We start from the raw sequence: 21,826 nt of genomic DNA, 5'->3' as shown, positions 1-21,826 counted from the left end.
ACGTCCACCTGAGTGGAAAGTGGTCCTCCTCTGTGGCCACATGCCACAATTCCGACAGAGCCAGCAAGTGATGTCGCAGGTTGCTCTGTGTTCGATGGGTTACACAGTTCTGAGATGGAAGTGATAAAATAGTCATTGAACATATCTGCTACAGTGAGATTGTCCTTTATAGTTTCTTGTCCTTCAGGTAAGAGTGCTCGGCTGTTGTATGAGTTTATATTAAGTTCAATAGGTGCATTTCCAGTCCGCTCTTTCCCCGAAAGTTTATCAATACACTTCCATAGCATTTTGCTGTTGCCTTTAGCCTGTTTTATTATTTCTAAGAAAAAGTCAGCTTTTGCCCTTCTCAGCTGCCCTATAACTTTGTTTCTAAGACTTTTAAAAATCAGCTGATCCGTGGTCAGCCTTGACTTGAGATACTTTTTTAAGGCAGCATCTCGTTCCTTAAAAGCCACACCCGCTCACTGAGCCAAGGTAAAGTTTTTTTACTTTTAAATTCTCGTGGCAGTGTTTTTGTAAATTTAGAAAGAATTTGAACAATAGCATTTTTAAGAGTGCTGTGAGCCTGCTCAGTGTCCTGACCATACACTAAATCAATTTGGATGGTGTTTTTTATTTCATTGTCTAAGAGCTCCATGTCACGCTTTGGGATAATAGATATATATGATTTTTCTTGATTTTGATTTCTATAACGAGATTTAATAACCACTGAGACTAGAGGAGTCATGAGGTCACTACAGTAGAAGCCCTTACACCCATCTAGTTCACAATCATTGTCTGTGTGTGTGTGTGTGTGTGTGGGGGGGGGGGGGGGGGGGGGGGTGTAGAGCTGGGTACTGTTAGATTTTTTTTCAATACCTGTAGCACCTTAACCACACCTGCATATGAATATTGGTTTCTGAATTATCCTTTTTTTTGGTGCCTATATTTTTTTTTTTGTGGAGCACATGCTCTTTGTGCATACTCATTTGGCTGCATCTTTGCTCAGATGCTTGCTCCACACTGGATATTTACTACACTGCATTTATTTGGGAATTATGCCTTCCCTGACCGAGGGGTTTTCGTTCATATCATTTCGTTTTCATATTATCTGTTTGGCTTCCACTTTACATGGACACTGCAGATGGTGACTGGATGTGGATTTATTATTAGGCACAACAGTTTGACTTTGAAACACTGTAGAGGCCCCATAATGGAGATTTGATGTGTTTCAAAGGGAGATGTTACTACTGTTCTTGTTTCTTCTGTTTTACCAAAAAGATGACACACTGTGCATTGTTTGGACACATGTAGACATATGTTAAACCATGAGTGCAGTTTATGCCATTTGCTTGTGCAGAGTGCAGTGATTATGGGTGAGTACCTGCACTGCTGATAAATAAACCATTGCGGTGTATTTATTGGCTCATTGACGCAGCCATTTAAAGCAAAGAAACCGAAAGTTGGCACCAAACTAACCTTTTTCTGTGCCGGTACTTTTGGTCGGGGCCTACTTGGAACAGAGTTTTGGTGCCCAGCCCTGTGTGCGCATGTGCGCGTGTGTGAGAAAACAGAACAGCCCTGAGGCAGACTGCAGTCACACAGATCTGACTCACCTATGAGCAACACTTAAACTGTAAACTGCACCGGTGTACAAATTAAACCAGGAGCTGAAGTCATGATATGAAAAGCACGATGATGAATAATGACTAGTGAAGAGGTTTGAGAGGCATTACAAATGTATGGTATTTTTATTTTTGTTATAAACATGTACCAGTAACTATATTTAATCTGTAATCAGTGTTTTTATTTTTTTGTTTGTTTGGTTTTTTAATCAGTAGAGGTACTGTGTGTCATTTATATTCCAAAAATGTTATTTAAAAAAAATAAAAATAAAATCACATATGGATTGCTTATCTCCCCACAGTCTTAGTAATAACTTGTGGGAAGCGCTGCAAGATCATTTTCCACATGTGTGCTCAATCTTGTGGCAATTTTATCTTGCAAGATCTTGTGACTGATATTTTGTCCCATCCCAAGTAACTACCGCCTTCAACGTCTGACTCAACCCTTATAATCTGGTGAATGAGAGGCTCCATCAAAACATAATAACCATGGGAATCCCAAAGACACAGGTGACGTTGCCCCTGAAATGTTCAAGCTGAAAATGCTTCCAGTAGTGTTTATGATGCTGAGGTCATACGCTTACTTGCAAACTTCTGTCAAGGATTAAATGACTAGTCTTTAAATGACATCACAACATTATGAGCTTCTGTTTGGTTTAATTGAGGTGAAGTCTTTACAACTGTAGGTAAAAATAGAAGCAAAAATAAGTAATTTTGATTTAATCTATAGTTTGGTAATGGTTGAATTGATCCAAAGAGGTGGAATATATACTTGATATTCTAATTTAGCGGTATTCACTTTTCAATATATCTTAAAAACTGTAAAAAATTGTGATACAAAAAAAGGGTTTCAGTGTAATCTTTCAGAGTGAGATTTCGACAGCTCAAACGCATATTAACCACTTATCACCAAACTCAACAAGGCACTGTTTAGCACATTTGTGATGGATTGTCAAAATAGTGCTTGAACATTGTCATTGTAATCATAAAAAAGATGCCTGTGTAATCTCTCAGTCGTCCAGGTATGATCCATGTAGGCCTGTCACGAAAATTGCTATATCGAGTTATCATTCAATATATGTTAGATGGAACAATAGTTTTTGCGGGTCAATATTTATCGTGGAGATTTTTTCTTTGGACTAGTGGAGAACATTTTGTTATTTTTCTATTCTACGATAAGATTTGATCTTCAGGTCTATTGAACGACTTAGCTAGGTCTATTGAACTGCACTAACAAACAGAAACTGTACGCAAACAGGTGTGCTAGTTTCAGCGTAGTTATCTCCTGCCTTCAGATAAATATAAGGCAGTGTCCACCAGTAATCTGACCAGAACTGAAGAAGCTGCTTGGATGAGTAGCGACACGTTTTCAATCTAAAACCTTTGTCAAGTTGTCAGAATAAAATTTTTCTTTTGCCTTTATAAAAACAAAAAAACTAAAACTAAACTTAAAAACAGACATGTTTTTGCCAATATATTGCCCATCCCATATACAAACAAATCCAATACTCAATAATATTCTAAGGTTCTCTATGAAGAGCATGGAATGTTCTACAATATGAAATTAAATGCATCTATTTGCATGGAGACAAATAGGAGTTCCACCAGGTCAAATTAAAGATCAGATCTTTCGAGAAGTCCACTGAGCCCACTCAGAGTAAACATGCATGTTTTTCAAAGTATTTTGAGCAATGAAAATATCTAACTGAAATAAATGGGAAATAGATACTGTGGTAACATTCTTGGCAAAGCAATAACATCTCCATGGAGACAAGCAGGTAGGTGACCCTCCATAAGAAAAGTTACTCAGTACCTTTAATGGAAAGAGAGGGAAAGTAAAATTACTATTGTCAATATGCAGATTTATGTTGTGATATAGAAGGACCTATAGGTACTCCTCCACCCTCCACTCTCCCCCCAACAGGCACCTCCACCCTCCCGTCCACTTTCGCCTCACCTGGAACCTCCACCCTCCCCTCACCTGGCACCTCCGCCCTCACCAGGCCTTTGTTCAGGTTGGCCAATCTAATTACAGGTGGTACATCTGTTGGCATGCGTTTAGTGCAGACAACGATTACAATACAATTATTTAAACAGTCGACTAGTAATTATTCCAATTAATTGTTGCAGTCCTAATAGGCAGTGATACAAATGATCACATTCAATATTCAACATTTACCATTTTTTTTCTCATGAGAATCCATTATATTATATTGTATTATATTGTATTGTAGTATATTATATATTACATCTCCATTTAATTTTATATTTATTTAACCAAGTAAAAAACAATTGAGATTGAAATTATTTTTTCAAGAACTACGTCTATACAGGCATTTTGAGGGACTACATCCTTCCTGGACCAGACAATCCACACTAGACGGATTGTGTTCCTGCTAAACTTTCCTCCGCTCCATTTAACCCAGTGTCTGTTAGCTGTTAGTGGTTAGCAGTCGAGTGCGCAGCACTGAGGTCACGGTAAACTGAGATACATGTAAACAGGAAGTGATCAGGCGAAAAGGGGTGGAGCCTGAGCTCAGAGCGAGAAAATGGGCCTCAGGTGAATGACATCATCAGACACCAACGGCATTACATCATCAAGAATGAATTAAGCCTGAAGGAGAGAGAGAGGGAAAGGGTGTGTGTATGAGAAAGAAGTTCTAGACCAGGACTGGACTAAGCCAGGACTACAGGTAAGATGTTAAGCCCAAGCCCGAGTCCGAGCCCGACCCGACCCGGGTCGGGCCGGGCTTCTCTCTAGCTGACTTTTTAAAAATAAATATATGTTTATAAAAATGTATACTAAAACAATGTGTGGATACTAAATTTAGGAATACTAATAATTTGGATAAAACAGAGAAGGCGCTGTAAGGTAATTGCTATTTAACTACTAAACAGGAGCCGCAGAGCCAGAGCCGCAGAGCCAGAGCATACTCTGCGCACGTGAACGTCGCCCTCTTAATAATCTTCCCCTCCGCAAGTCCGCATCTATTTTGACCTGGTATCCCTGATATGGAGCAGCAAGAAGTAAAGGATAAACTAAAGACAGGGGAACTGAAAAGGCAAACACGCACCGGCAAGAGTGAGGTGTGGAAATGCTTCAAATTGATTGTTGAAAATGCTACAGAAACTTGCGTTGGCTTCGCTGAATGTAGTCAATGTGGTGCGTTGCTTTCATACGCGAGCAAAAAGACTGGCACCTCGACGCTGAGCAGGCATTTAAACAGCTGTACTGGCAAAAGTGATGATCGTCAAACATCTATATTATCATTTGTCCCAAAGACTGTACCTCTTCACGCTAAGCAGGCCATCACAGACAAGTGCGTGGACTTTTGCTGTCAGGACCTTAGACCATTTTCAGTAGTTAGTGGCGAAGGTTTTTTATTAGTAGGCTTATTTTTACGCATGTTTAACTTTGTTTGGTTCTTTATTTTTTTTATTTATCCTCACAAATAAAATATGAAATTTCGGGTTTGCTTCAGGCTCGGGCCTGCAAATCAAGTTAATTGGTCAGGCTCGGGCTGGGTCGGGCTTTAATACCCACGGGCCTGGGTCGGGTCGGGCTGGATTTTTTAGGCCTGATCTTACCTCTAGCCAGGACTAAGCCAGGACTAAGCCAGGACTAAGCCAGGACTAAGCCAGGACTAAGCCAGGACTAAGCCAGGACTAAGCCAGGACTAAGCCAGGACTTCAGACTGATGAGAAATTAGGACTGCATAGTGATTACCAATTTACAACTAGATATTATATATTTGGAATGCAAAAAAGCTCTCAAAAGCAAAAAACACACATATATATTTGGCTATGGAAAATCGCATTGCAAATCTCTAATCCCTTTGTCCTCAAGAAAGCAGGAATGGAATATTGGCTGTGTAGGTTGTGTTTCAGTGGATAGTGTAAGTGTTATAGTTGTTCAAAGGGGTAGTAGTGGTAAGTACAGGGCCATAAAACAAAATGGGGGTAATTTAAGGGTATGTGGAGTAAATAACAGAAGAGGAACACATCATGCTCCAGTTCACTCCACTGTAAAGGTACTAGTACTGTATTACACAAAATTGACTCTTGGGAAGCTTTAAGCCACGTGATAATGCGGTTACCTCAAAAACATACACTTACTATATTGCCACATGACATCATCAGTATGCAGGGTTTGTGTGTTAACCAAGTGCAAATGAAACAAAGCAAAACTCATTGTAACAGATCAAAAAATTGTGTAATATAGGCCCTTTAACTCTGAAGTTCAAACTCACAGTTGGCAGAGAACCATATATTCATCTCCAAAGGAAATGTCTGTATAAAACCTGCTAGTTAGATAATATCAATAATCCCAATAATAAGATATTAAACCAATATTTATTGATAAAGATATTCAGCCAATTTATTAACAGTACATCAGAATCAGGTGATAATGAGCATGTAAATAAAAAAATAATAAATCAAGTCTAGCACAAAGCATGAACGGACCATAAAAAGAACCTCAGAAGGGCAAATCACTTTATACAGCTTTATGCAGCTTTTTTTTTTTCCCTTACATTTTAATTCTAGACAATACCCTCGATATTCCATTTTTGCATATCTCCTAAGCAACCACTGCAATATACATTTTTTGATCCATCTCACCTATAGTTCAGACTTCAGACATTTTCTGAAATGTACTTGTTCTTTTCAAATGCTAATGCTTCTGGGCGAGTTTAAAATGTGCACTGTGAAAAGAGTCTTTACAGTAGATACTCAAATCACAAATGCAGCATTTTAAAATGTACATTGATAGAGATTCTAAAAATTGTCCAAATGGTTACTTCTAAGTACTCACTCCATTCATTCATTCTTCACTGAGGCTTGCAAGTAGTGGATGCCAAGTTAATTGTAGGAAAATGCCTCTGATATGAGTATATAAATCTACTACTAGTAAGAAACGCTCTGCTATGCGTGTACATGCTAGACCTGTTCCAAATATTTTCAGAAAAGCATAAAACAAAAGTCTGCTAAATTTATCCATCGATTTGTCTCCACCAAACCACTGAAGCCGAAGAAGCAGAGGCCGATAACACATCTGTCATCAAACATCTGCAGAGCATGAGACGTATGACATCACACACGCCGCACATCTGGAGGGGGGGGGCAAAAGAGAGGGGGAGCAAAAGAGAGAGTGAGAGAAAGAGGAGAGATCAAAAGACAGGGAGAACGAGGTGAAAGCAAAAGGAGGAGGGAGAGTGAGGGAGGGAGGAAGAAAGAGAGAGACAGAAAGAGACAGAGTGTGAGTGTTGGTTGAGAGAGAGAGAGGGAGAGAGAGGGAGAGAGTGAGAGACAGACAGGGAGAGGGAGGTGGGGTCTACTGATGTGGTCCACCAGCGCAGCAGCCCCATCCATCTCTGTCCTCTGCGCTCATTCACTTTGAAGTGGGTTCGAACTCCTCTCACTCGAATCCTTTCCACTACAAACAACTCACCAGTCACAACAAGATCAAAATCTGTATAAAGTAGAGGTAAAGGCTCTGTGCAACTTTTCTGGTGATGGAAGGGTTTGTCACCTTTTTCTTCTTCAGCATGTTCCACAGTATAGCAATGAAATAATCTATTACTGCATGAATTCAAGTACAAGTGTAATGTTGCTAAAACAATACTCTGAAAAACATGCATTCTCCTATCAGAAGTGATACCTCTCCACAGATCTGACTTGTAACTTGGTGGCCTGGTGGAGTCACTTACTAATCTCCATAGAGAAAGATAACCAAGTTTAATGCCATACAGTGGAACATTCCAGGAAAAACAATAACATCACCATAGTGACAAGCAGGTGATGGTCCCTACACCACAAAAGTTACATTATGTACAATAAACACTTCCCTTAATTGATAAAAAGGTTCAGATATCAGCTACATCTCAGCCTTTATGGAACAACTTTTAAGTGATATAGACAATGCTCGATATTCCATTTTTTGCTCATTTCTAAAACTACAATTTTAATAATATTCATTAGTGACATTTCTCCCACCTTAAATTTAGACAGTTTGTTCTGTGCACTTTCACATAGGCCTGTCACAATAATTACTATATCGACTTCGTTCAGTGAGTTACAGAGCACCAAAATATATTGTGTTCTCTTTATCATTTATACATTTTCTTTGCCATACTGGGAGTTTGTTTTCCCATTTCTTATGTAATACAGTAAGATTTGAGCTGTATAAAGGTTGAATAAGTAAAGTCTAATACTAATTATTGGTTAATTCTGCTGTTTATTTGTTTCATTTTATGCCTTTTAATAATAGTGTATATTTTGAGAAATTGTTGACTGGGATTATCGTGCTTCCAAATGTGTCATCATGACAGTGCTACTTTCACATGCTCCTGGAAATATAACCTTTTTTTATTCACTTTTTTCTGGTGGTTTTGGCCCTGGTTTAGTTTGGATTTGACAGTGGGCTGAGGAGGCTTAGTCAGAACCAGACTCCAGGAGCAAAACCAGAGTCATTATCATGGACCGCCCAAATTACACCCTCCTCCCTGAACCACAAACCCTGAGGGATACGGAGAGATAGTCACATCCATCTATCTGTTTTACATGGGCTGCATCAATGTAGTTTTACTGCAATATATTAAAGGTACACTATGTAACTTTGCTGGTTGAGGGTCCGCCATCTGCTAGTCATCATGGAGATGTAAATGCTTTGCCTAGAATTGTACACAATATAGCCTTAAGCTTGTCTATCATCTCTTTGGAGAAAAGCAGGTGACATTTCCAGGCCAAATTAAAGGTCAGATCTGTGGAGAGGCGAACCTGCTCACAGTAGTAATGCATGTTTAAACCAAACACCAAGGCTCGTGGACTCATTACATTAGAGGGCGCTCAGGGAGTGGCCCAGAAAAGGGTTTAAAGGTATAGTCAATTAATGTTCAAGTGTGTGGCACTACCATTATTCAACAAAGCTGCAAGTTAGCATTATTTTTGACATTTTCACTCAATAAATGGATTGCATAGACAAGTATTTTTTTTTCTTTTTTTTTTTTAACTACAGTACAGCGTTCTTCCAACTCAAACGTGCCATCTGAAAGGCTAAACAGGAGGGAATAAACCAGGTCTCAACCAAAAGTGAACCAGGATTAACCCAGGACTGGGTTAATCTTTGGGTTTAAACCAAGACCAAATCAGATCCGCACAGGAAGTAAATTAGGACTTAGTGTAACTTTAAATCATGCTTTAGTCACCTGCTTGTCTCCATGGAGATATTCTAGTTCTCTTTGCTTATAATGTTAAATCACTCCCACTCCAGGAGAGCCCTCACTTTACAATCAGTGTGTATGCCGCTAAGGAAACTACTGCATATGGCATCAGGCTTGTCAAGTTGCTGTGTACAGCTTTGTATCATGTTTTTATATATTTATGGAAAATTGTCATGTGGGAGCGTGGGTGAAGTAGGCTTGTGGGCTGAGCTTTGGACAGAATCTTACAACTAAATGCAAAAAGGGATTGAGGAGGGAGAGATCACTAAAATACTCAAACACGCATGAATGACATATAAAACTGCTTTAGGCATGTTTCTGATGAGGAAACAGCATTATATAATGATAGAAAGATCTTAAATCCTTTTTAATAAAACTAAACTGGGACTAAACCAGAACTTAACCAGGTTTAAACCAGTTCTAAACCAGGTCTACAACATAACTAAACCAGGTCTATTTGAAAGAATGGCCAGTACTGCAGAGAGTGGAGGAGGAACCTGATCCAGATTCATTACATTTGAGTCAAAGCTCCTTTTGTTAATGTGAAGTTTCACTGAGACAGTCCTCTGCTCTCTACAAACCACTCACAATGTACCATTTAAATGCATGAATGTTAGACAAAACTGCAGTTATTTGGGTAATATAATGTCCTCAGTTGCAAATTAGATATTCCTATGTCCATGGTGTCTTATTCTGTGTAAAAGCTGCTAACGCTGTAGTTTAGACAGCAACAAACATGTTCTGAAATGCAGCTGATGCTTGTATCAGTTCATATTTCAGACTTAAATTTTAATGCTCCTGGAGGTGTTTAAAAGTGCATTATGTGACTTTTCTCCATGGAGATGTCATTGCTTTACCTGGGAAGTTTCACAGTATCACATTAACCCTATTGTGACTGATGTTATCGTCGCCGACAGAGCGCGGTTGTGGATTTTCCATTACCATAACTTCGCAAACAATTGTGCAATCATGTAAATTCAAATGGCATCTCAAAGCATCTAAATACTTCATTACGGTCATTACGGTAATCTGCTTACGATGTCCCTCGAAGATGACGAATCAGAGCGCAAGTGCCGTGGGGATTTCCCAGTCAGTTGTGGTAGTTGTGTGGAAAAAATGCAGTACATGCTGATATTTCCTTTAACATAATTCTTAAGGCTAAAAAAGAATAGTCTAGTCTAGGCGAGCTATACAGGTCTATAATGTGCTCAGACCTTAAAGGGTTAAACCCATCTCCATGGAGACAAGGTGATGCAGCCAAGCCAAGTTACATCCAATGTCAACGGAGAGGTGACCCTGCCTTACAGTAAGAATGAATGTTTTTAATGTTTTGTGTTTGAGTGCAATGCTGTATAGACACTGAGAATTCTAGGCAAAGTAATATCATCTCTATGGAAACAAGTAGCTGACGAACCCTCTACCAGAAAAGTTACATATTGCACCTTTAAGCTGTGCATTGTGAACTACTGTAAATCATGAATACAGGGTAGACCTTGGGTTGCTCGAGAAGTGCCATCCCCAAAGACACAACACCAGAATGTGTAGGAGAAAAGTGAGAACTGAACCACCAATGCTCTGGTCACTGGGCAAAATTCTCTAGCTTCTGCACCTCTGTGTTCATAGTAGCCATTACGCTCGTCTCATTTAAAAGCTACTTAAATGCATATCTTCAACTATTCTTCCTTCCTTTTCCTGTCTGGGGTTTTGGTCAAAATAGATAACAAAAGTATTCTGGTTATTTGGTGTGTATACATTTAAGTTTGCCAAACTTGAACTGAATTAACAGGACTAAGCTACAAAGCCAGAACTAAAAGAGAAACTAAACCTGAGAATGTATTTTTATGGAGAACAAAGAAGTAAAATTAATTGGGGACAAATTGGGTACTGCATTTTCTGACATTGGTAATTAAAGGTGTATTCTGTAATTTTTCCGCCACCAGCTTGTTTCAATGAAAGCAGTTGACGCCACAACAGGCCACACAGCTTACGGGTCAGATGTGTGGAGAGGTGACCCCACTTACAGTAAGAACACATGTTATTCAAGGTTTTTTGCAATAAAAATGCCATAGCTGAATAAATGAAAGATGATAAAATTAATACTGTGGAGCATTTCAGGCAAGGCAATGACATCTCCATGGAGACAAGCAGGCGGCCTACCCCCATCAGAAAGGTTACACAATGAATCTTTAACCAATCTTTTTTTTTCCTAAAGTGGGAGACAAACAGGAAGCTACGGTCAGTCTGTGTCAGTAAAGATCAGTGCTTTGTTAACAGTGGAGTGGGCGGGGCTTAAATGTGGCGACTCCACTTGTTTTGCTATCGTCCAGTTTATCTGAAAAACAGGTACAGGTGAGGTCAAGCAGGGTCAACCTAAGGAATTTCTTGAACAAATATGGAGAAACATTTTAAAAGGTCCTATATTACACAAAATCAATTCTTATGAGCTTCAGGCCACGTTAAAATGTTGTAACATAAATGTTGTGTTTTGTTTCATTCACACATGTTTGAGTAATCCGCAATTATTAGTCCATTCAATTGGCAAATCCAGGGTTGAAATCATGCAAATGATTCTAGACAAGGTTTATGGAGTTTAAAAACACAGTGGAGCACTTACTGTGTTGCCACATGACATCACAACATATAACAGACTTTTCAGTTTGAGAGAAGAACTCAGCCTAAATATGCAGGATTTGTGTGTTAATCATTTGTGAATGAAACAAAACAAATCCAGGTATGCTTGTGTTGAGGAAACAATATTATAACATAGATAAGAACATAGCACAATATGGGCCATTTAAGATAAATCTAATTGACAATGCAAAAAGTTGTGAGAGAAGAAAATCACAAAATTGAAACCACCATATTGATAACCAATTACATCATAATATCTTATTATAATGAACTTGGACATGTAAGCAAACTTAGCCCTGATAATAAATACAGATAAAGAGTGAAACTTGATTACAGGGTCAGTAATCGAAGAGAACTCAGCAGGACCAAAGCAGGACTGAAAAATACATTGTTTCAGATGAGAGGACCCGTTTTAAGTGGCTCTTTCACTCAATTATAGTGTAAATAGTCTATGTGAAAGATGCTACCTTGGTCTCTGTGCCTACCTGGACAAATGAAAGGTTAAAAAAAGTATTATAATGGGACAAAAACTGGAAACCCTGGTGTTAACAAGGATTAACTCAATATCTAACATGCAATTAAAGACACTACCTCATTTTTTTCCAAACAAAATGTGCCTTGCTCCAGTACAGATATATTGTATAAGCAACACTTGAGATCAAAATAAGTCTGGTGTACTGTCTCCATCTAATTATAAAGTGTTTTATTGTCTGATAATCAGGAAGTGCACACTAGCATGCGAGCCAATGTTAACGTGATGGCAAAACTCCGCTCTCGTCTCTGAAAGTTTGTGAAAAGAGCTTATAAACTCTGAATAATTAGGATGCTCAGAATGCATAAGGTAAGTGAGGAATAACTTTGGACCACTATAAACCGTTTAAAATGAACTAGTTCTGTTTTTCTTTTTTTTTTTTTAAAAGACAGTAAAAGGTACAGCGCTCAACTGACACATAATACCACTCAAATGACATATTGCTGTATAAATGTACTTAAACCTTTTGCTAAATCAATACTTTTCCACACACTGACCCTCCCTTTGCTGTTTCCTGTACCTCTTGTGTGATCCTTTTGGTAATACAGAGTTCAGACCCAGCCCATGTCTCTGGCTCTGCTCCAAACAGGTATGCACTCACTCACCTACGCACTCACTCACTGCTCAAACATGAACCTTGGGACTCAAAGGCATCACGAGGCATTCAGGGAACAAAATAATGATGGGCTATGGGTGCTGCGTGTCTGTGGTGATGCATTCATTTGAATAGAGCTTTGTAGGCAGTCACTTCACAGTGCATTGGATTTAGAGGTGTTGATTTGGCAAAAAAAAAAAAAAGTTATTATAGAAGTCACACCACAACTTAATTTACTGAAGCCAAAGTATGCCCATTAAAAATAGTAAAATCAAGCAAATAACTTTTTGGCAACCTGCCACAAAAACACTTAAAATGAGAAGGAATGATTTCATCATGTATCGGTTATTATTTTTATTTTTGTGTTTGTTTCATTTTAAAATGTATACGGTACCCAGAAGTGGAGGTTCACCGTATAACTTTTCTGGTAGTGTAAGCCACTTCCTTGCCTCCATAGAGAAGTTCTTTGAAGTGCTTTGCCTGGAATGTTCCACAGTCTGGCATTTATTTATCTCCATGGTGACTGGAAGGTGACCTCACAAGGCCAAGTTACAAGTTAGATGTAGGGAGTTAGAATGCTGTAATTTTGACCAGTAATTGAATAATAGCGTGATAGATGCGTTTAATGTCCTACTGTAATAATAAGAAGAAGAAGAACAACAACAACACTTGTATAGTTCTTTTCAAGGTACCAAAAGATGCTTTGCATGAGGAGAGAAGCAAAGACAGACAGAACAAAAAAGTTAATGAAAGGTGGCTTTAAACAGACATGTTGTCAGGGCTTTTTATATTTTATTAATGAAATAAAATAAATGAATAAAAGATGGGAAGTGTGAATGAGTCTCTGATGTGTGGGAAGGAGTTCCAGGGGGTGGAGCCCCCCCATGGAGTTCATAATGTATTTTGGAAACTTTGTAATCTGTAACTTCACACTGCACGCTATTAATTTTAATCAGGTTTATTTTACTTAAATAATTTATAATAATATAAATCATTTCACCAACTCGTCCCACAGTTCAGACAGTACAAAACAAAACAAATGGACTCACAATTACTCTGCATGTCCCTTTCTTATCTTGTTATTTTAGTGAAACTCCCACATCCTTCTACATGAAAATCTAATATGGAAAATATTATTTTCTGATGTGAAAGAACAGTAATTATATATTATATTATATTATATTATATTATATTATATTATATTATATTATATTATATTATATTATATATACCCACACACATACCTATTTCTGTCTTCTTTTTTTTTACTTAAAAGCAATTAACAATCTTAGCCTTCACACAATATATTTTGGCCCTCCTGGAGACACTGAAAATTTGAGGTTGGAAGTGTTTTAATTCACTCACACATATGATTACTTAAAAGAAATCACTGTGGACTACCCCAGGACTACCCCAGGACTACCCCAGGACTACCCCAGGACTACCCCAGGACTACCCCAGGACTACCCCAGGACTACCCCAGGACAACACCAGGACAACACCAGGACAACACCAGGACAACACCAGGACAACACCAGGACTAAAACTGGACTAAAACTGGACTAAAACTGGACTAAAACTGGACTAAAACTGGACTAAAACTGGACTAAAACTGGACTAAAACTGGACTAAAACTGGACTAAAACTGGACTAAAACTGGACTAAAACTGGACTAAAACTGGACTAAACAATACGTCAGTCACTCAGCTGCAGCAGCACCAAACCTGGGCGTTCCTGAGGCTACACCTGACCCGAGTCCAGGACCAACGAACGATCTCTGGGTAGTGTTCACACTTTCGTCGTCATTTGGACCTGGTTCGAACCCAATTTTAGTCCCATTATATACTTGGTTTGGTCCTGTTCTAGTGCTAGTTCAACCCTGGTCTAGTTCAGGTTTAGTTAAAGTTTTAGCTCCAGTTTATAACCACTTTGGATGTAGTGATTTTGGAAGTAAAAATGTACCGTCTCTCTCAGCCAATTATAAAGCCAGGAAAGTTTCCCTGTAATCTGTTATGTTACATCACTTTTACCAACACTTTCGCGCACAAATATAGATTGTTATGCCCCCGTGCTTCTTAAAACTTTAATGAAGTGGACTGACCTATCGACACCAGCTTGATATTCTCGCGCTCCAGAAACTCCAGCGCCACGGACACGTTCTCCAGCTTCATCTGCCTGAATGTGGGGCGCGAGTGGTATTTGCGGTACATTTTCTTTTGGCTCAGGACCTCGAGCAGAGCCACGAGCCGTAGTCCGTCGCCGAGGTCCAGCTGCAGGTCGGCCACGCGCTTGTTCACGCATTTCAGGTGTTCGTTGATCCAGCGCGTGAACGTGTTCTGTTGGATCTTCTTCCACGGCGCGTCCTCGGCCAGGTCCTTCTCTGTGGCGGGCATGGTTCAGGCTCGGTGCTGGTACTTTCTGTTACTGTTCGGGGCTCGGTTGCAGTGGTTCCTTCCTGGGCTGGGTCCCTTCTCGCGGCTCTTTGTGTTGCCTGTGTGTGTCGTGTTGGCTGCTATGAAAGGACTCGGTCAAACTCCACAAACTCAGCCCTCCTGCTGCTTTCAAGGAACCTGGGAAACTTTTGCTTCAGGTAAAGTAGGATTTGTATACACATTTAAAATATTATTAGTTATTATTATACTACTCCCAGTGTTATTATTGTTATTGTTTTTGTTGTTGTTTTATTTTTATTTTATTTTTTTTTACCTCAAATTAATCTATGCCTATTTGATAAACAGAACAAGCACTATTGATAGCTTACTTGAAGTTTGAATTTTTTTATATTTTACTATTCAAATGGGTTTCCAGGTTGTCATCCATTGATAGACTACTTTGTGCAGAATTGAATGATTGATGTAACTATTAAATTACACACATAACCGTCTTTATTTTTGTTTAGGCAATTGATGTTTTTAATACTGATGAGTTTCCAAATATTGCTGATCACTTATTTTACCTCAATATTCTATACGGATCTGTACCTAGAATTTGGCAAGACTTACCGGTAAATAGCCTAGCCTACTTGAGGACATTTTGTTTATTGTTAAATTATATGATTCTGAGTTTAAACGCTTTCATTTTTTAAAAACTATTTTTAGAGATGATTTCACTTTCTCAAGTCTTTAAACGCACCTCGGCCTTGGCCCCGTCTCTTCCGGTGCCAGAGCGTTTCCATGGAGACGGCACAAACTTGGACAGATCCAGGTTTGTTTTAGATCTATGACCAGGCACAGTAATTACAACAACCATGCACAAAATATAAAGATAATAGAAAGGGAAATGTCTTTATTAAATTCAAGATGAACAGTTGAATACTCACCTAACTACACCCTAGACTGAACGGACTACTCATTTTATCCATTTGTTTGTCTAACACTTGTGTAACATTATGTCAAATCTTTATTTAGGCCAGAGGCAAGTGTAATATTCTCTATTATGTATATACATAGACCGTAAGTTGGTAGTAGGCTACTACTATGTTACATTTACTCGAGTACTATATGCCTATTTTGAATAAAATAGGCATACTTTTGGGAGTAGTTTTTAGACACAGCCTTTGCCTGACCTAATAATCTATATTTCACAGTGTAACAGTAGCCTACTGTTTATTGAGTATACAGTCAGAAAGTTTACAACAAGTCTACATACTGTGGCTTTAAAATGACATTAACTTCTAATTACAAATCAGGTAGACAGGGACATTTACATCTCTTGGTTTCGTCCAAATATTCATTCGAGTCATTTTCATAAAGCGTTAAGCTAGTTTCATGTATGAAGTTACAGTGGGCCAACTCTTACTTGGGCAGATTTTTGGCTCTTTACCCATGTGTGACTCTGGACTTCCCTTGTCATCACCAGATTCAACTCTTGACTTATATTAGTTTGATGAGTTCATTCATGCACTCACATCTCACTCTGCTGCTGTATTTGTGACTCAGGCTGTCTTCACCCTCTCATTTACACATTTAAACACGATCATTATTGGAGTCCTGATTCCTAAGGGCTGCTGTAATGTCTCGAGGGTAGAAGAGGAGCGGACGCCATCTTGGGCAGGTCTGTGCATGACTCTGAATCATCACTGTTACCGGATCGTCTCACACAATGGGAAAAAAAAGCCGACAAAACCAGCACTTAACAAGATGGCTCCAACTCACATCAAATTGGTTGTCAGATTATAACATTTGATTATGCCTAGGCATGTTACAGTTGCCAACATCTTGTTCATTAACTGACAGGTTAACAATATTATTTGGGCTCAATGTTTCATGAGTACCTTTATTGTAGAACTTTTTCTTTCTCTTGAGTATTAACATTTGAGCTGTGGAGGAAATGTTCCAATTGTGCCATAAAAGATTTTTCTCTGTGATATCTGATTGAAGGTACAGTATATAACTTTCTGGAGGTGACACGATTCAATGGAAAGTTAAAACCATACTTCAGAGCATTCTCCATGGAGATAGATGTTTTATGCCATACAGCAGTGGTCCCCAACCACCGGTCCGTGGACCGGTACCGGTCCGTGGATCAATTGGTACCGGGCCACCGGCCGTCCAATAAATAATTAATTATTTCCGTTGTATTTATTATCTGAGTCTGAACAATCGTTTATTTTGAAAAAATAATTTATTTTGAAAAATGACCGGATTCTCTCGGTTACATTTCCGTCACTTGAGCGCCGACAACTTAACCACTTGGCGTTCCGACGGCCCGCGGGCCGAAATGTGGATTTGGACTTCACTTACCATTGAGCGCTCTGGTTCTGTCAAACATCAACATATTCACACAAAGTTGGTCTCATTCGTTCCGTAAAGGTCCAGAGAATATAATCCAGTCAAGAAATTATGTCCACAAAGGAAGTTAGAGCCTCCATGTCCAATCTGCTGCAGGAAAGTGAAATCTGTTCCGTCACTTCTCTGCGTTTCTGTTGTCAGTTTCAGGCATAATAAACTTCTGACAGCGCCAACTTTGTTCCTCAGCGCAAAAAAAAAACTTGTTAGCTTGTGATTGACACCAAAGTTGGCCAATAAGGTGGGGGCTGTGGGTTACTGGAGCCGCGGACAGTGAATGAGTGCTACAGATGTCTGAAAGAGTACGCCCCACTCTCCCCCTTGTAGAATCAAGCTGTTACATTACACACGTTTAGTGATGTTTTCCTCTTAAAGCCCATGAACTGCGGAACACGCCGATGCGTGACATGCAGTGGTTTACTGTAAACAGACAGAGTTTGCTACGCGCAAAAAGACGAGACTGGATATAAAGATCCGAGCGTAAAATTACGCGCGCGTATTGCGTAATTTTACGCAGCAGTTTTGCGTTTTAAACATGACGAAACGGACAACACAAAGGAAGTGCGCGACCGAGGACACTGTGGATGTTTGTACAAGTTAAACTAGAGGCATCTCGGACCGGAGCGGTTCGTGGAACCGAGTGAAGATCTCATGGTGGACTGAGGAGTAGAGGGACCTTATGTTTTGGACTGGATGCTGTTCCTGATCGGTAAGCGTGGTTACCGATGGTTACCGATGCTATTAACTTAATTGTGGGTCAAATGTGTATCATGTGTAATCATTAGCATTAGCTAATGCCAATCTGCGCCCCCCGACCACCACCAATCATCACGCACACACCACTTGGGTGAAGTGTCTTGCCTAAGGACACAATGACAGAACTAAGGACACAATGACAGAAATTGGTCCAAGTGGGACTCGATCCTCCAACCTTTGGGTTGCGGGACCAAAGCTCTAACCACTAGGCACCACTTGTTGATTGTTTGCAGTGTGTGGTTTATAAATATATATTTATTTTGACCCATACCACCTGTTTTGACTGTATTTTATATACAAATATACATTTTATATTGTGTTTTGATATGATATATAAATGTACAGTAATAGAGCAGCTGGGTGTGCAGATACAGATTCCTCTCAGTGTGAGTTTTCAGTAGAGACCTCACTGATGTCTGTGGGTTGAAACATTCAAAAGTTATTGCACTTTTTCCAAACGTTCTCCAAATGTCTTCATTCGGATAGGTTTGGAGAGGCCTGGACTTACTCATGATAAAATGATTGTAAAACTCTCATTTTTATAGGTATTGACCTCAAATTTGAAATGTAAGTGGTCAACAATCTTGTCAGTTGAGGTATTGTGTATTTTTGGCCCCAGCTCCCTACTGCAGCTTTCTACACCTTCATTTTCACAAAAATGTTTTGGCGAGGATGAGAAAAACATTTTTTTATGTTTACCAAAGTGTATAAATGCTCAGCAGACAAACTTAGTGATTCTGACACCTGTGGGTAAAACTATAGGGTGTTACCTTTACAAAGACCTCAAACTAGTGCAGTTACTACTGAGGGTTCAATAGTGGTGATTATTTTAATTTGGAGAGGTCAGAACAAAGGCAATTTCACCAAAATGACCCGGAATGCTAAGGGGTTACAAATTAGCAAAATGAGTAAACCCCCCCCCCCCCCCCCCACTACTTTGCAGTGCCATCATGCTAGGGGTATTCTGTACGCCTATGGCAGAATGTGACCATGTAATTACCAATTACACAAGGAACACATTAGCAATAACTACCAAAAAGGTTTAAGACTGCATGAAAACTCAAGAAAAAATACAAAATTGACTTCAACATTTTCAGTGATCAATATGAGCATTCATGGTCCTATTTAGGACAGTTCTTTATGGTCAGATGGTTTAAAAACCAAGCTCAGACTAAAATCTATCTTGAGTAGCAGAGCTTCAGACAAAGCAGTGCCTAGAGTTAGCATCACAACCCCAGGGAATATTGATGACATCAGCTGCAAAGTATCAGTAGCCAAGGGAGCAATATATCTTTGGAGACAAGCAGGAGGGCCTTAGTTTTTTCAGTGAAATAAACAACCAAAATGAAATAATAGTATAGTATAATAGTAATTAATGCACTTAATGCAATCAATAATTAATGCGGTAATTAAAATTTGGCTTTTGAGTACATTTCAAAAATTTCACTCTTGTTTTATCTAATATTTTATTGGTGGGAAATAAAAACTCATGAGACATGCTGGTGGGTCAGCTTGCTACAACTTTTATTCCAAACACCTGCATATTTTCAATACATCCTCCTCCTTATAATACTCTGCTCTACAGCTCTCTCTAAACAAAATAATCTAGACACGTTTCCGCTCATTACACCTATTTTACAATTCTCTGTAGTGTTTCTTATATTTGTTCGTAGTTTAAATTCTTCAGAACACGAAGACGACAAGACAGAGATTTTACACGGACAAAGTGTGGATAATGGACACGAAATTCTCACGCACTGAAAAAATGTGACGTTTAGTGACAAAAATAACAAAATGAATCAAGAGACGCTGCTCAATCAGACACCACGTGTTAGAATAACTTTAGATTTGGCCCATTGTAATGATGTACCGGTAGTTTTGTGTTAGATTTGAACTCATTTGTCAGGGGAAAAGCCTTATGTATAAGAGCATGTCAAATATATATAATACTACACAACAGTTTTGAACAATTGAATAAAATAATTTATTTGTGAAAATATAAAAAAGTATTACAAAATAGGTATCCAAACTGATGCCATTTTATTAGCTTTTAATATTAGTTATAAATTGTAAGTCGTCTAGTTTTAAAACATTACACCAGATATCCTCCCAGTAATAACAATTCCGAGATACAGGGTGAAGTGTTTTGCCAAGGGACACCACAAAAATCTTTACCAGCCGGGCTGAACCGATGAGCCCCTGGTTGATGGCAAATGCTTAACTCAATATGGTGATCGCAAATAAATGCAAGAAATACCAATATATGGGAGCATGGATTATTTCTATTTTTTTTTAAACAAAATTGATAAGGTTTTTTTTACTACCACCGTTGTAAGTGCTGTTTAATTATATATAACATATTGGTTTAAAAAGTAATAATTCTTGTCAAAATTGTATTATTGCTTATTATTTATTGTAAGTTATCAAAAACATGGCGTCTGATTTAGTTGCATTTCTGTTGACTGAAACAAACTTTTGGTGAAATAATCTCATTCAGGAAAAACGTGATTTTTTTTACGGTATTAGTTACATAAGAGGCACTTCCCCCCCTTTCTTTGTGCGCGCCACAAAATTCTGGAAAAAAAAGCAGGAAAAAAATTAAAATAAAATCAAACTTTATTATTTATTCAATCATTAATTTGGCTTAAAGTCTGAGCCCCGCCTCCCAAAACAAAACTACCATTTAAAACAGGAACGCGCTGAGTAGAAACAAGAACGGAGCGCCCAAACACTGCCTGAAAAATCAATGCTTTCCAACTATTACATTTTTTAGGGATTAAGTCAATTTAAGTCTAACTATTTACAACTTTAAATGCAAGTTTGTCTAATGTATTACTTATAAAAATAAGTAATTGCATAAGACATAAAAATGAAATTGTTATATTTTTTATAAATAAAAAATATTTTTAAAATGACAGGTTCGCATTGTTTATTTTACAAAAATTTTTTCTAAACCTTTCTATTTTTGAAGTGAAAATATTTTTCGGTCAAATTGTTATTTTTGAAGAAACTACCAGTACCACCCAGTTCATGTTTTGTTTTGGTTTTTTTATGTTTTTTGTTTATTTTTTACAAATGCAGGAATGCTTCAGATTTCTGCTCGGACTATAATTTGGCCAATAAAAATGTGTTACTTTGTTCATAAGTTAAAGTAGGTATATCAAGTTACAGTACAAAAATATTTAAACTAAAACAGGAATTTTAATTATTAGAAAAACAAAAATTATGTGTGTGATAGCAGTTGGAAAGGATTGATTTTTAAACCTTATGGTGCAATTTTATGCAGTTTCCAAGATCATTTGTGACGCTGGTTGAATAATTCAGCAGTGAGACAAACCCAGGAAGCCCCCACCAGAGCGAGAGAGCCGAGAATAAAAACAAAAGTAAATAAACGCAAAAATCTCCTCCTCCATACAAACCACAACCTTATATCCCTCTACAATTATGTACAATTTGACTTTTTACAAGTAAAGCTCTCCTCAGCACACCCATCCTTACGATATTTAGACTTGATGTTGCATGTCCACTCCCTATGTGGAGTTTTTGTTTTTTCTGTTTATTTTTACATTTTCTTGTAGTTCTGCTTCCCGCCCTTAGGTGGCGCTGCTCTTGGAGAGGTTGGGGTAAAGAATGGCGGCTGTCACGGCAACCATCACTGCGACGACCGGCATCCAGGGGCTCCAGCCGCTCTGTGAAAAGTA

The 21,826-nt window shown here is 38.5% G+C and overlaps 2 protein-coding genes across 16 annotated transcripts in view; both read right to left on the bottom strand.

Annotated features, from left to right (window-relative positions):
* Positions 1-15,103, bottom strand: part of LOC117377810 (filamin-B) — a 76,711-nt gene extending 61,608 nt beyond the window's left edge. For all 3 annotated transcript variants that reach the window (XM_033974311.2, XM_055225076.1, XM_033974312.2), the window contains exon 1: positions 14,684-15,103. In XM_033974311.2, the coding sequence (XP_033830202.1) occupies positions 14,684-14,975 (292 nt within the window). In that variant the 5' untranslated portion in view covers positions 14,976-15,103. The remainder of the gene's footprint in view (positions 1-14,683) is intronic.
* A 4,522-nt stretch (positions 15,104-19,625) lies between these two features.
* slmapa (sarcolemma associated protein a) overlaps positions 19,626-21,826 on the bottom strand; it is a 39,020-nt gene continuing 36,819 nt past the window's right edge. For 9 of the 13 annotated variants that reach the window (XM_033973784.2, XM_033973786.2, XM_033973785.2 and 6 more), the window contains one exon: positions 19,626-21,814. In XM_033973784.2, the coding sequence (XP_033829675.1) occupies positions 21,719-21,814 (96 nt within the window). In that variant the 3' untranslated portion in view covers positions 19,626-21,718. The remainder of the gene's footprint in view (positions 21,815-21,826) is intronic. The other 4 variants (XM_033973788.2, XM_033973789.2, XM_033973797.2 and 1 more) reach the window with 1 other exon arrangement.

Source organism: Periophthalmus magnuspinnatus, chromosome 10 (genome assembly GCF_009829125.3).
Source record: "Periophthalmus magnuspinnatus isolate fPerMag1 chromosome 10, fPerMag1.2.pri, whole genome shotgun sequence".
NCBI classification, from domain to species: domain Eukaryota; kingdom Metazoa; phylum Chordata; class Actinopteri; order Gobiiformes; family Gobiidae; genus Periophthalmus; species Periophthalmus magnuspinnatus.
The sequence above is the reverse complement of the archived record's forward strand: the minus strand, read 5'-3'. Positions and strand labels throughout refer to the sequence as shown.